The sequence below is a fragment of the Taudactylus pleione genome, unplaced genomic scaffold, assembly GCF_031769625.1.
Source record: "Taudactylus pleione unplaced genomic scaffold, aTauple2 ptg003137l, whole genome shotgun sequence".
Lineage (NCBI taxonomy): Eukaryota > Metazoa > Chordata > Amphibia > Anura > Myobatrachidae > Taudactylus > Taudactylus pleione.
In genome coordinates, this window is record NW_028287496.1 from 3495844 (window position 1) to 3512351 (window position 16508).

At 40.0% G+C, this 16508-nt stretch overlaps 1 protein-coding gene across 1 annotated transcript in view; it reads left to right on the top strand.

Moving 5' to 3' along the window:
- The window catches only part of LOC148430837 (alpha-2-macroglobulin-like protein 1), a 630872-nt gene that overhangs the window by 46987 nt on the left and 567377 nt on the right, over positions 1–16508 (top strand). The window contains exons 4-6 of the mRNA XM_088466430.1: positions 3809–3974; positions 5908–5960; positions 8767–8787. Of these exons, the coding sequence (XP_088322556.1) occupies positions 3809–3974; positions 5908–5960; positions 8767–8787 (240 nt within the window). The remainder of the gene's footprint in view (positions 1–3808; positions 3975–5907; positions 5961–8766; positions 8788–16508) is intronic.

The window sequence follows — 16508 nt, forward strand, 5'->3', positions numbered from 1 at the left end:
GACACATTGTCAGTGCTGAGGGAGTAACATCTGACCCCAAGAAGATTCACATTGTCAGGGACTGGGTAGTCCCACAAACTGTCTGGGATGTTTGAAAATTCCTGGGATTCGATGGTTATTACAGTCGATTCATTGAAAACTTTGCAAAAATAGTCACTCCATTGCATGAGTTGTTATGGGGAATCCCAGAAATGAAGAGATGCAATGTCTCTGTGGTTTGGACTGACCAACAGCAAACAGCATTTCAATGACTAAAACTCCTGCTGACTGATGTCCCATTCTTGGCCTACCCTGACTATGAAGAAGTTTTCCATGTATACAACGATGCCAGCCCACAGGGTTTGGGTGCAGTCCTATCCCAGGTACAGGATGGGCGTGAGAAAGTAATTGCCTATGCCAGTTGAGGACTCCAAAGAACAGAGCAAAATGATGTAAATTATAGTGAATTGATGATAATTATAGTTAGAACTCCTTGCACCTGTGTGGGCTGTTACAGAAACATGTAAGAGTTATTTAGCTGCTTCCCCATGCATAATATTTACCGATAACAATCCACTGGCCCATTTTCAGAATGCACGCTTAATTTCCAACATATAATTAAGTTCAGAAGCAGAAAGTTGAATGGTAATACGGATGCGTTATTATCACGCCTACCTGTAAATGAAGAGAATGAAAAGGATGATGGGAGACAGCGGAAATTCCTATTTGTTCAAAACTACTCCATCAACAGATGATAACCTTGTCCGTCACACTTCTTTATAGCAGACAACCAATAGTTGCGAGTGAATTGGATCAGATATCAACTGGCAACAAATTCAGGAAGAAAGTCACCTTCTACAGCAATTAGAGTAGTCATGCTAAAGACTCATCAAAGCAGATTAAACAAATCTCAAAGACAGGAAGCTGATCCAGAGTTAATCAAATTATTATATACAGTATATTATGTACAGTATATATGCTGATGTACCTGGTTTCACCCAGGTAGACCATAGATATTTACTATTTCTATTCATTTTATCCCATTTTAACTTAACTTATATGCTCAGATAATTTTATGCCTCTGAGGTAAAGGAGCATTTAATATGAGTGAATGTGTCGTATGTTGAACTTTTTTTTCTCTACTTAATCTTCTTTGTAAACCACATTGGTGGTTCTCTCCTCAGGGGCTGGGATCACCAGGCTGTTGGCTGAGCTCACATTGGTGGTTCTCTCCTTAGGGGCTGGGATCACCAGGCTGCTGGGTGAGCTCACATTAGTGGTTCTCTCCTCAGGGGCTGGGATCACCAGGCTGCTGGGTGAGCTCACATTAGTGGTTCTCTCCTCAGGGGCTGGGATCACCAGGCTGCTGGGTGAGCTCACTCTGGCACAGGCCATGTAGAGCTGCCCATGTGAGCAGTCCTCCCTCCAGCCACTCTCTGCCACTTTCAGTGACTGCCCCTGGGACTTGTTGATGGTCAATGTAAAGCAGAGCATGATGGGGAACTGCAGCCTCTTAAACTGGAAGGGGTACTCTGATCTTATGAGGGGTATTTGTGGTATGAACACCCACACCCCCCCGAGCACACCAGGTGTACACTGTGGCTTGATGAAGTTCTGCTGAGGGCCTTTACCTGCAGTCTGGTGCCACTGCAGAGTTTGGGCAGGTTGAGGGTCCACAGCAACATCACTGGAACCCCCATACTGAGAAGAAGCTTGTGGGCTGAAAGTCCGGGAGGATCAAGGGTGTTGAGAAACTCTACACGATTGTGGATTGCATTATCCATTTGCACTACCGAGGCCACAGACTTTTACTCAATTTCTACCCCTTCTAATGACTGAAGTAGAGTGTCTTTAATGACGGTAGTGGTGTCGTTCTTGGGGGTCAGAATGAGACGCTCGCACAGCCAGTCCATGGACTTGTTTTGGATATCGGCAGTATCAGAATATATCCTGGCTCTGAGGTCTGCTAGTCTTCACTACTGTGCCTAGGCCTGCAGGGATGGTCTCCTTTCCCTTGGTCTCGAGATACTCTCAGTCCCCTATTTTGAGTAGAAGTTTAGAGAATTGCCCAGCCGAGACCTCACCCCTGAAGTGGACCCTCATGTTATTCCTGTTTCCAGATGAGGGGCAACAGATACAGTACAACACCTTGACATACGCCTTAACTTCCACTTCCCGTCAGTACTACTTGCAGAGTCTGCTGGAAGTCTCCAGCTAGCAGCACGGCAACACCCCCATCACTCCATCATTGCTCCTGATGTCTTTAAGGGTTTTGCTCAGTGCCTCAATACCCCCCTTGTGCACCATGGTGCTCTCGTCCCAGACATTGAGCTTACAGTCCTGCAGCACTTGGGCCATGTTGCTTTGTCACCCAAACACCTTGGCCGAGAGGAAAAATTTTAAAGGTTTTCAGCCCTTTAGGAGTCCAATTTTGAAAAATCCCTTCTTAGTGGGTGTCGATGTCATTGAAAGAATAAACTCCCTGAATTTCATGGTTCTAGGTCCTGGGGTTTGGACTGGGCAGTGATAAGTCAGTGAGTTAGGACATTTGTTTTTATATATTAAGAGAAATTGTGTAGGTAGGCTTACCTATTAGAGATGTGCGCAGAAACCCGTGTTTTGGTACTAAATCGTCATTGGGTTTTGATTTTGGTTTTGGCAAAACCACCCTCAAGTGTTTTTGTTCGGTTTTGGATTTCTTTAAAAATTGATAAGAACAGATAAAGTCATGTAACTTGTGCCTGTTTTATTCCTTTATTATTAACTTCAATAACATTAATTTCCAGTCATTTCCAGTCAATTTTGAGCACCTCACAGCACCTGAAATCATGATAGAGAGGCTGAATGGTTGCCAAGAATATGATTTGCGCTGACAATAGCAGCTCCGTGTGTGTGTATACAATATGTTCCACAGTAGTTTTTTTTGTATACGAAGAAAGCTGCCGGTACTCACAGTTACACATTAATACAGGGTTTATAGTAGAGATGTGCGCTGACCCCCGTCTCTTGGTTTTGGATCTGGATTCATCATCGTGTTTTACTTTTGAATCTGGGTTTTTGGTTTAAAAGAATTGATTAAAAGTTTTTAAAAACAGCTAAAATCTTGTAATTTTTGCAATCCAAAACCCAAAATTCAGATTTAAAATCTGAATTCCGAACAGTGAGATCAAAACCGCAACTGGGATCTGTCCGGATCTCCTCAGGAGATCAGAACTGTGACTCAGCTCTGTCTGGGTCTCCTCAGGAGATCAGAATTGTTACTCAGATCTGTGTGGATCTCCTCAGAAGATCAGAACTGTTACTCAGCTCTGTCTGGATCTCCTCAGGAGATCAGAATTGTTACTCAGATCTGTGTGGATCTCCTCAGAAGATCAGAACTGTGACTCAGCTCTGTCTGGATCTCCTCAGGAGATCAGAACTGTTACTCAGATCTGTGTGGATCTCCTCAGAAGATCAGAACTGTGACTCAGATCTGATTCTCTAAATTTTGGGTGGATTCACATCTCTGGAGAAGAGAACTGCACATCTCTAGTTTATAGTATTTCTTTACACTGGAACTGCCTTTGGGTGCTTATGTTATTCATTTTTATTTTATTCCTTTCATATATGAAATTGGTGCACTGATTCTTCCTGTTTCTAGAATTAGTTATACGAATTAAAAATGATACAAAAATAGGTTCAGTATTTACCACGGAGTACCACTGGAATAAAATAACATGATATGAGGAAATGATCCCTCAGACTCACTGTGAGCAGGATTCTTCTAATATTACAGGTATTAACCAAAAAGTACAAATTTCATACTAAAATATTACTCACCCATTTTCAGGTTCCTGAACCTTCTGCAGCCACAGAGAACGTAGACATTGAGGTATATGGACACGAGATTGGAGGCACCAAGATACAGCTCAGCACCAAATCTCTGATTGTCCGCAGGAAAAATAATGGAACTTTCATCCAAACTGACAAACCCAAATATAAACCAGGACAGAAAGGTGAGGAGTAAGGAGGACCGGAATCCTACAAAGTATGTTGAGCCTTATGGTATGACTCGGGCACAGAGCAGTTCTGCCACAGAGGCACCGCTAATCCCTACGCCATGGGGATATTTCCTGTTGCTGACTGACCGCAGTGATAAGTCATTATAACAAAGGCTGATTTACTTATCACGTCTGTAGACAACGGAGTGTTAGGAAATAGGAGTGAGAGTGATTGTTTGAAATACGCCAATAGAATTAATGGTTAAAGCTGTATAATAGAGGGACAGGGTTAGTCATGAAAACACCGTACTCCCAAAACATCATGTTTAAACACTTAACTGGTGGCGTTGCATGTGATGCGCCCGCAGGCAGCTTTGTTTCAGCTGGCAAGATCGCATCACATGTGACCGTGCTGCCCAGCTGTCTTCACAGAGGAGATCCGTTCTGCCAAACAGATTTTTCCTAACTTCCTGGACCCTCGGATGTGAATTATTGCCTGGTATATTTAGAAGTAACAATTATCCAAGATCGCTAATTAATTTTTCCAAAACTGAAACATGAATCTTAATTATAAACATTATTTTTTTTTATAAAAGGCTGGAATTGAATCCACTTTGTATACAGCTTTCAAAAGTAATCAAATAGGACAGGTTTTATCCAAACATTATTTGGACATTATTAAAAAAGATCTCTTCTAGCCGCTCTTCCTAGAGCAATATATAGATGAATAAACACTGTAGCCTCAGTTGTACAAAATCTGTGACATATGTGGAAGTAAAAGACAATAGGAGGACAATAGGAGGTCTCCTATCTGATATCTGTCCTTTGAGCCTTAATGCCCATAATGGGGTGTCGTTGCCTCCTCTGGGAGGCCACAATTAGTTGCCATACTCACCGCTGGCACCAATGTTTTGGAAGAACCTTTTTCAGTCTTTTGCTGGCTTCTCTCTCTAGATCATGTATAAACTATTGTTTTCTTTTTAAGCATTTAGGAAATAAAAAAATTATGTATAATAACAAACTTCAACATGGAACAAAATTAATCTTTTATATATTAATTGTGTCACATTCTACGTTTACAGTAATTTTTATTAAGTGAGAGTTTCTTCTTTATTTGTACAGAGAGATATTGGATTGTCGGGGAGACTCACTAAGCAGAACCTTATAAAATTGCATTGTACAGTATAAAAGCGCCGGTTATGAAGCCGCATTAGCGTCACATGTACTAAGTCCTACAAGGACGGCTGGATGGCCACTATAAATACAAATTATGGGTCTGGCTCATGTGCCATGTGCACATTCCAACCCCCCTTCCCACACCTCCCACGTCAGGGGGGGTCACATTGCAATTAAGCATTGAGCTGACATCTCTAAATGATGGGGCCCGATCATTTGTTAGGGACGCCCTAGAGGACCAGGCCTGATACTGAGTAACGACCCCCCATACATCAGGCATCCGATCCAGCGATCCTACAATGGAAATGCCGACTGATGGACATTAGTGTTCCGTGATCCGTCGCAAGATCGCTGAAATTCTACATGTTAAATTCACCAATGTGCCAATCACTATCATTTTCTGATCGTGATTGGCATATCTGTGAAATCCAACATGTTGGATTTCACCGATCCTGCGATGCCGGGTTGCTGGATTGCAGGAACACAGCGATCCGTCGCTGATGTATGGCGGCGTTAACACTAGACTCTTGCACAATGTAAGTGTTAAAACCAGATATTTTACCATGTGAGTGCAGCTTGCCTTGATCCGCATGTTTAGGGGTTTGCAATCTGCATACAAAACATTCGCTTAGTAAATCTCCCCCTCAAACTGTAGGAAATCCAGTTATGGAGCTTATACATTAATTATAGTAGAAATCTATATTTCACTGTGCTGGTTTATGTTGTCTTATTTATCATTCTTTATACTAATATTCCTGTCCCCTCCTCTTAGTCATGTTCCGTATTGTCACTGTGGATCAGGACATGGAAATATCCAGGGAAAGTGTAAGTATATCTGTTACACAATGGCCCCAGGTGTGGTGTAATACAGAGGTTTTCCTACCAGTCTGTCCTGTCTCCCGGTTCTGGGTATTGTACCAATGTACTTTTGAAATATTAGCAAGAATTTTTTCACAAATAATAATCTAATCAAGTATCTAAGTCACACAACAGTTATTACAATTCAACAAGTCAAAATACAGTACAGCGTCATGTATAAACAGTACAGGAGTAAAATACACTCAGGTCCTGAAGGAAGTTTAATAACCTGGAACGCAGAAATACCGGGTCTGATTAGATCCTTCTTCTGACTGTAGGAAAAGGGGTTAAATGAATATATGCCAACAACCAAATAACAATAGAAATAAATCAAGTCAACAAGAACAATGACTCCGAATTAGTTTTGTGCACAATAAATTACCATTCGCTACTGCATGTACTGTAGTTGTGTTATTTTGTGCAATATTGTTAAACGGAGCCCGGGATAAATGTTATAGTTGGGTCCATAAGATCCCAGCATTAGTGCCGAATAAATTACAGCTGTCTCTATCTGGGGACAAGTTCCTGTCTCCTATCTGATATCTGTCCTTTGTCCTTCAAACACTTAAGTGCAAGTACAGAGGCTGATAAAATGGGCAAATGAAAGCTCATCAGGGGTTATTATTACCGAGTGCTTTTGCCTCTCTCTCTCTGCAATTGTAGTTACTGTATCCCTATCTCCCTTGCAATTGTAATTGACAGATGTGGATAATATTAGCTTTGGTGCTTCCTATTTAAAATAGGCCCCTTATGATATACTGTATGCTTACCGATTCTTGAATGCAATGGGGCATTGGGCAATATTGCACTGTTACCTGCCAGTGATTGCAGATTGCATCGGTGGCTTTCAAACCAACCGGTGTTTGTTCCTCAGGGTACTCAGAAAGGGCTACAGAACAAAGAACATAGGGCCTGATACAGCTTGGATCGCGTTGCTAATACGCACGCAATCAGTCGATTGTTACCTGCGTACGCAGCATTGCGATCCGTAGTGACTCAGGCCTATAGTGTCTAATGTCGCTTATGGTGAATCGGACCAAATAATTACTCTCCGATTATAAATGTGTTATTCACCTTGGACCTTAATTTATAATCAAGATGTCCTTTGGTTTAATAGTAATGGAATAAAGTCTTGTTATCTCATTACAGAGAGGATAAGGACTGAAATAATCTAGAGTGTTAGGGTGTTCTTAGAATAAAATAATGTCTACTTACGGATGGTCTCCCAATTCAAGAAGACACAACCAATATATAAAAAATTACTATTTATTTAAAGGTGAAGATACTTCAACCTTAAAGCATAAAACATAAAATAATTGCAATTAAAATTAAATTATAATTATTAAATTATGAACAAAAATTACATAAAGCAAAAAGTTAAATATTATGAGATGGAAAATAATAATTGCAGGGGTGAGTGGGGTAAATTGTAACCTCAAAATTGTTGACATGTAGATAAATGGTTAAATGCTACAAGCTGTCTTTTAACTGTGTTATTGACTGTGAATGAGTCAACAGCCACAATAACATCACATGTCTATTATACATGACTCGTCAAATCTGAGTCACCAGACTTTAAAGTCAGGCTAATTATTACTGCAAGTGCAAGACTTGTGTACTTGGCTCTATAAAAGGGTCTGTATGTGCAGAAGTTTGACACTCTATTATTGGAGCATCACTGTGCTCTACGGCCCTACAGTAAGCCCAAGAGAGATTGATACCATATCATATTGACTGCTGTTTATCTTCTGTCACCTGTATCCTCTTATATTCAATAAATCCTACTCTGGTTTGGAATTAATGTGTGGAAAAACCTCCTTGCTCACATCCACTACGCACTTACCAATTTGTAGACATCTTCCAATAACAATAGCTGCAACACAGAACAAACACTTTTTTTTTTTAAGTACAACTTTTATTTCATATACAGTTAAAAATCCAAAGCAGTATATTAATTCCATATGTAGGTAAGAAAGGCATTACGTGTTCTCCTACACAATGAAAGAGGACATTAAGGATTTTACAATAAAGAATGGGTTTTAATTCCTTTTAATAATGGTTATAAATTACACCAATTTAGCTGCTGAATACTGGTTCGGTCTCAGTGTGTCCAGAGAGCTGTCATAAATGGCTTATTCTGCCGCTAGGGGTAATGGCTGCGCTAAAAATGGGTAATTCTAATGTATAATAACTGTAGACAGATGTGATGGTGCTTAGCGGAGGCAAAACAAGAGAAGAGCAACAATTCTGCTAAATAATCAGATTCCAATGTGTTACCTAATCTATACCCTTTTTATGTGTGCAATTCATATATCCAGGTCTCATCCCAGACAAAGCATCGGTACTGTATGTAATTGTCATTCCGTCCACTCCAAAGGTTACACTGTCATCTACCACATAACTACACGGAATGTAAATGCACAGCAAGTTAGAGTGTAGAAGACTCCCGCTAGAACAGTACGGTGTGCACAGGAACACGGATATACCTATTCACAGCAAGAAATCCCACAGTCTGCCTAACTCTGACACTGGCTGGTGCACAGTATTATTCCGCTGCAGGCACCACCATGTCGGTGTACGTATTCCTCAGCTTTCCCGAAAATAACACAGGTGTAATTCCACCAAAGAGGTTTTGTAGTTTGCACATTAGCTCTCTAATCTGAGTAATATAACTCTGTCACCCGGCAGCTCCCAGCCCTGTAGGGACGTCTCACTCACCTTCTGCATATATTATAATTACATTTATTTCTGTCTGTTTTCTTTGTCTTCGCAGTACCCGCTGGTGGAGATTCAGGTGAGTCCATGCTACTCTTACTAATTGGGTTGATGGCACAATCATAAATAGATTCTTATGTATATATTTGTATATCACGTCTTATCTGAATGTATGAGATTTACATAACATATAAAATAGAATTATACTGGCCAACTCTCTGTGATTGTCAGGGAGACTCCCTGGAAGAGTCTAACAATCTCACTGTCTCCCTGAAGAGTGTAGTTATCTCCCTGCTAACCCCCATTATGTATGTTATATTAAAAAAGAACAGAGATATATTCATTCAAATGGGATCATTAGTATCTTTCCCTGCATTGGTTATAAGGCACGATGATCCCTATGGCTACATGTATTAGTATAATTTCCCTGCATTGGGTATAAGGCACAATGATCCCTATGGCTACGTGAATTAGTATAATTTCCCTGCACTGGGTATAAGGCACAATGATCCCTATGGCTACATGTATTAGTATAATATCCCTGCATTGGGTATATGGCACAATGATCCCTATGGCTACATGTATTAGAATAATTTCCCTGCATTGGGTATATGGCACAATGATCCCTATGGTTACATGTATTAGTATAATTTCCCTGCATTGGGTATATGGCACAATGATCCCTATGGCTACATGTATTAGTATAATTTCCCTGCATTGGGTATATGATCCCTATGGCAACATGTATTAGTATAATATCCCTGCATTGGGTATAAGGCACAATGATCCCTATGGATACATGTATTAGTATAATTTCCCTGCATTGGGTATAAGGCACAATGATCCCTATGGCTACATGTATTAGTATTATTTCCCTGCATTGGGTATAAGGCACAATGATCCCTATGGCTACATGCATTAGTATCATTTCCCTGCATTGGGTATAAGGCACAATGATCCCTATGGTTACATGTATTAGTATCATTTCCCTGCATTGGGTATAAGGCACAATGATCCCTATGGCTACATGTATTAGTATAATTTCCCTGTATTGGGTATATGATCCCTATGGCAACATGTATTAGTATAATATCCCTGCATTGGGTATAAGGCACAATGATCCCTATGGATACATGTATTAGTATAATTTCCCTGCATTGGGTATAAGGCACAATGATCCCTATGGCTACATGTATTAGTATCATTTCCCTGCATTGGGTATAAGGCACAATGATCCCTATGGCTACATGCATTAGTATCATTTCCCTGCATTGGGTATAAGGCACAATGATCCCTATGGTTACATGTATTAGTATCATTTCCCTGCATTGGGTATAAGTCACAATGATCCCTATGGCTACATGCGTTTTCTGAACAGTATCAGAGTGTTTTCATCAACACGTAGATCTTACTAACTGCTATATACATGTGGATGTAAGTCAGGTTTATGACACACCTCTCAGATGTAGCTGTACACGCCCATCACATGTATGACACGCCTCTCAGATATAGCAGTACACGCGTATCACATGTAAGACACGCTCTCAGATATAGCTGTACACGCCCATCACATGTATAACACGCCTCTCAGATATAGCTGTACACGCCCATCACATGTATGACACGCCTCTCAGATGAAGCTGTACACGCCCATCACATGTATGACACGCCCCTCAGATGTAGCAGTACATGCCCATCACATGTATGACACGCCTCTCAGATATAGCAGTACACGCCCATCACATGTAAGACACGCCCCTCAGATGTAGCAGTACATGCCCATCACATGTAAGACACGCCTCTCAGATGTAGCAGTACACGGTCATAGGTGCTGCTGTCACATTCTCCCTGACATGCTTCTTCAAAAGTAGGCAAGTATGGTATAAACTATAAACTAAACCTGCTCTACTATGAAGTTGATGGGATTCCCACTTGATTTACTATTATTTAGAGACAGAGGAGTAAACTGGGTATTAAACTGCTATAAAATGAAATAACCTGGAGTAGGGATGCAGTATTTGTGCTGCCTGCGGCAGAGAGTGAATGTGAACTACTATGTCAGTTATTCCCAACCTCGGCCCTCAAGGCACAATATTACTCATCTTTCACCAAAAACCCAGGTCAGACCCCAGGTACACAGCACCTTCCGTCCGACTAAATGTTTCAGCTCATAAAAAGTGGGAGGTGATCGCTCCACAACCACCAATCAGCTCATTTTAGGCATCACCCAGGTCGGATAACCCGGGTGGTACCCTCTATACTACACCATTACCCAGGTCCATCCCTGGTCCAACCCTGGGTTGGATTCCCAAGTCACTTGACCCAGGTTATTTTTCAGGCTCCCTTTTCCACTGAGCTGCAACCTGGGAAGACCCACAAATAACCTGGGTTATTCCAGCAGTGAAAAAGGGGTATAACAGTCCAGGCTTTAGTGATATACATGCTCAAGCACAGATGGTTAAAGCAAAATAACTGAGGTACCAATCAAGTCACCTGTGCTCAAGTATGGCGATCCTTAAAACCTGGACTGTTATGTACCTTGAGGACCGTGGTTGAAAACTCCTGAACTATGGTGTAGCATCACATTTTATAATGACTGGTATACAACACTGTTAGGATAACGGATTCTTGAAATGTACTAATGGATTGACTAAAACCCAGAACAGAGGCATGTAGTAGTCTAACGTGCCGGGGGTTTTCACTAGTGACCCCTGCAAGAAAGATTAGGCTACACAGCATCCGACAAGCAGGTCGCAACCCTCTGTCTGGGTTCCCTGTAAAGAGCTGGGACTGATTGAAACTGTAGACGTCCATGAGGGAACCAGTAATTACACAATATCAGCAAACTGATGCAGAAATGCTACAGTCAGGAACAGGTTAAGCAAACAGCTTAAGAAGCAGGAAAGCTGGAGGTATAGTAGGAAGGAGACTCTACTCTGACACTAGCTTGTGCTAAGTCTCCCTTTTATAGGGAGAAGATTTGAATATGGCACAGAACATGACATCACTTTCAGTGATTGCATAGACTGCATGTGTGTATTCCAATGAGCACACAATTCTGTGAATTAGCAGCTCCACCATTTTTTGAGTGACAGCAATCTCACTCTGTGAGAGTGCTGAATCTGCAGTTAACCACATGATGTGATGGCATACCATTAATGTATTGCGCAAGGAACATGTCCATTAAGGCGTCAGACTTAATGATCGGAATTTCATTGCTTTTTTTTAGTTTGAGTGACAGAAATTCAGTAGGATTTGTGAAATTTCCTATCATGTCTAAGAAGCCTTAATAAGACATGTGAAACCGTATGGTTTTCTGTCTATGGAATAATAGATCATACCCTGATTCTCCAGCCTCCTTGTCTTTCTATCTATTCTTAGCGGTAATATATCATACCCTGATTCTCCAGCCTCCTTGGCTTTCTATCTATTCTTAGCGGTAATATATCATACCCTGATTCTCCAGCCTCCTTGTCTTTCTATCTATACATAGAGGTAATATTTCATACCCTGACTCTCCAGCCTCCATGTCTTTCTATCTATACATAGTGGTAATATATCATACCCTGATTCTCCAGCCTCCTTGTCTTTCTATCTATTCCTAGCGGTAATATATCATATCCTGATTCTCCAGCCTCCATGTCTTTCTATCTATACATAGTGGTAATATATCATACCCTGATTCTCCAGCCTCCATATGTTTCTATCTATTTATAGTGGTAATATATCATACCCTGATTCTCCAACCTCCATGTCTTTCTATCTACAAATAGGGGTAATATATCATACCTTGACTCTCCAGCCTCCATGTCTTTCTAACTAGTTATAGTGGTAATATATCATACCGTACTTCTCCAGCCTCCATGTCTTTCTGTCTATTCATAGTGGTAATATATCATACCATACTTCTCCAGCCTCCATGTCTTTCTATCTAGTCATAGTGGTAATATATCATTCCCTAATTCTCCAGCCTCCATGTCTTTCTATCTAGTTATAGTGGTAATATATAATATCCTGATTCTCCAGCCTCCATGTCTTTCTATCTATACATAGTGGTAATATATCATACCCTGACTCTCCAGCCTCCATGTCTTTCTATCTAGTTATAGTGGTAATATATCATACCCTGATTCTCCAGCCTCCATGTCTTTCTATCTAGTTATAGTGGTAATATATCATACCCTGATTCTCCAGCCTCCATGTCTTTCTATCTATTCATAGTGGTAATATATCATACCCTGATTCACCATCCTCTATGTCTTTCTATCTATACATAGTGGTAATATATCAAACCCTGATACTCCAGCCTCCATGTCTTTCTATCTAGTCATAGTGTAATATATCATTCCCTGATTCACCAGCCTCCATGTCTTTCTATCTAGTTATTGCGGTAATATATCATACCCTGATTCTCCAGCCTCCATGTCTTTCTATCTATACATAGTGGTAATATATCATACCCTGATTCTCCAGCCTCCATGTCTTTCTATCTATTCATAGTGGTAATATATCATACCCTGATTCTCCAGCCTCCATGTCTTTCTATCTATACATAGTGGTAATATATCATACCCTGATTCTCCAGCCTCCATGTCTTTCTATCTATACATAATGGTAATATATCATACCCTGATTCTCCAGCCACCATGTCTTTCTATCTAGTCATAGTGGTAATATATCATACCCTACTTCTCCAGCCTCCATGTCTTTCTATCTATACATAGTGGTAATATATCATACCCTGACTCTACAGCCTCCATGTCTTTCTATCTAGTTATAGTGGTAATATATCATACCCTGATTCTCCAGCCTCCATATCTTTCTATCTATACATAGTGGTAATATATCATTCCCTTATTCTCCAGCCTCCATGTCTTTCTATCTAGTTATAGTGGTAATATATCACACCCTGATTCTCCAGCCTCCATGTCTTTCTATCTAGTTATAGTGGTAATATATCATACCCTACTTCTCCAGCCTCCATGTCTTTCTATCTATACATAGTCATAATATATCATACCCTGATTCTCCAGCCTCCATGTCTTTCTGTCTATTCATAGTGGTAATATATCATACCCTGATTCTCCAGCCTCCATGTCTTTCTGTTTATTCATAGTGGTAATATTTCATACCCTGACTCTCCAGCCTCCATGTCTTTCTATCTATTTATAGTGGTAATATATCTTACCCTGATTCTACCAGCCTCCATGTCTTTCTATCTAGTTATAGTGGTAATATATCATACCATGAATCTCAAGCCTCCATGTCTTTCTATCTATACATAGTGGTAATATATCATACCCTGATTCTCCAGCCACCATGTCTTTCTATCTAGTTATAGTTGTAATATATCATACCCTGATTCTCCAGCCTCCATGTCTTTCTATCTATTCATAGTGGTAATATATCATACTCTAATTCTCCAGCCTCCATGTCTTTCTATCTATTCATAGTAGTAATATATCACACCCTACTTCTCCAGCCTCCATATCTTTATATCTATTCATAGTGGTAATATATCATACCCTGATTCTCCAGCCTCCATGTCTTTCTATCTATTCATCATGGTAATATATCATACCCTGATTCTCCAGCCTCCATGTCTTTCTGTCTAGTTACAGTGGTAATATATCATACCCTGATTCTCAAGCCTCCATGTCTTTCTATCTATACATAGTGGTAATATATCATACCCTGATTCTCCAGCCACCATGTCTTTCTATCTAGTTATAGTTGTAATATATCATACCCTGATTCTCCAGCCTCCATGTCTTTCTATCTATTCATAGTGGTAATATATCATACCCTGATTCACCATCCGCTATGTCTTTCTATCTATACATAGTGGTAATATATCAAAACCTGATTCTCCAGCCTCAATGTCTTTCTATCTTGTTATAGTGGTAATATATCATACCCTGATTCTCCAGCCTCCATGTCTTTCTATCTATTCATAGTGGTAATATATCATACCCTGATTCACCATCCTCTATGTCTTTCTATCTATACATAGTGGTAATATATCAAACCCTGATACTCCAGCCTCCATGTCTTTCTATCTAGTCATAGTGTAATATATCATTCCCTGATTCACCAGCCTCCATGTCTTTCTATCTAGTTATTGCGGTAATATATCATACCCTGATTCTCCAGCCTCCATGTCTTTCTATCTATACATAATGGTAATATATCATACCCTGATTCTCCAGCCTCCATGTCTTTCTATCTATTTATAGTGGTAATATATCATACCCTGATTCTCCAGCCTCCATGTCTTTCTATCTATACATAATGGTAATATATCATACCCTGATTCTCCAGCCTCCATGTCTTTCTATCTATTCATAGTGTTAATATATCATACCCTGATTCTCCAGCCTCCATGTCTTTCTATCTATACATAGTGGTAATATATCATACCCTGATTCTCCAGCCTCCATGTCTTTCTATCTATACATAATGGTAATATATCATACCCTGATTCTCCAGCCAACATGTCTTTCTATCTAGTCATAGTAGTAATATATCATACCCTACTTCTCCAGCCTCCATGTCTTTCTATCTATACATAGTGATAATATATCATACCCTGACTCTACAGCCTCCATGTCTTTCTATCTAGTTATAGTGGTAATATATCATACCCTGATTCTCCAGCCTCCATATCTTTCTATCTATACATAGTGGTAATATATCATTCCCTTATTCTCCAGCCTCCATGTCTTTCTATCTAGTTATAGTGGTAATATATCATACCCTGATTCTCCAGCCTCCATGTCTTTCTATCTAGTTATAGTGGTAGTATATCATACCCTACTTCTCCAGCCTCCATGTCTTTCTATCTATACATAGTCATAATATATCATACCCTGATTCTCCAGCCTCCATGTCTTTCTGTCTATTCATAGTGGTAATATATCATACCCTGATTCTCCAGCCTCCATGTCTTTCTGTCTATTCATAGTGGTAATATTTCATACCCTGACTCTCCAGCCTCCATGTCTTTCTATCTATTTATAGTGGTAATATATCTTACCCTGATTCTACCAGCCTCCATGTCTTTCTATCTAGTTATAGTGGTAATATATCATACCATGAATCTCAAGCCTCCATGTCTTTCTATCTATACATAGTGGTAATATATCATACCCTGATTCTCCAGCCACCATGTCTTTCTATCTAGTTATAGTTGTAATATATCATACCCTGATTCTCCAGCCTCCATGTCTTTCTATCTATTCATAGTGGTAATATATCATACTCTAATTCTCCAGCCTCCATGTCTTTCTATCTATTCATAGTAGTAATATATCACACCCTACTTCTCCAGCCTCCATATCTTTATATCTATTCATAGTGGTAATATATCATACCCTGATTCTCCAGCCTCCATGTCTTTCTATCTATTCATCATGGTAATATATCATACCCTGATTCTCCAGCCTCCATGTCTTTCTATCTAGTTATAGTGGTAATATATCATACCCTGATTCTCAAGCCTCCATGTCTTTCTATCTATACATAGTGATAATATATCATACTCTAATTCTCCAGCCTCCATGTCTTTCTATCTATTCATAGTAGTAATATATCTTACCCTGATTCTCCCAGCCTCCATGTTCTTCTGTCTATTCATAGTGGTAATATATAATTCCCTGATTCACCAGCCTCCATGTCTTTCTATCTATTCATAGTGGTATTATATCATACCCTGATTCTCCAGCCTCCATGTCTTTCTATCTAGTCATAGTGTAATATATCATGCCCTGATACTCCAGCCTCCATGTCTTTCTATCTAGT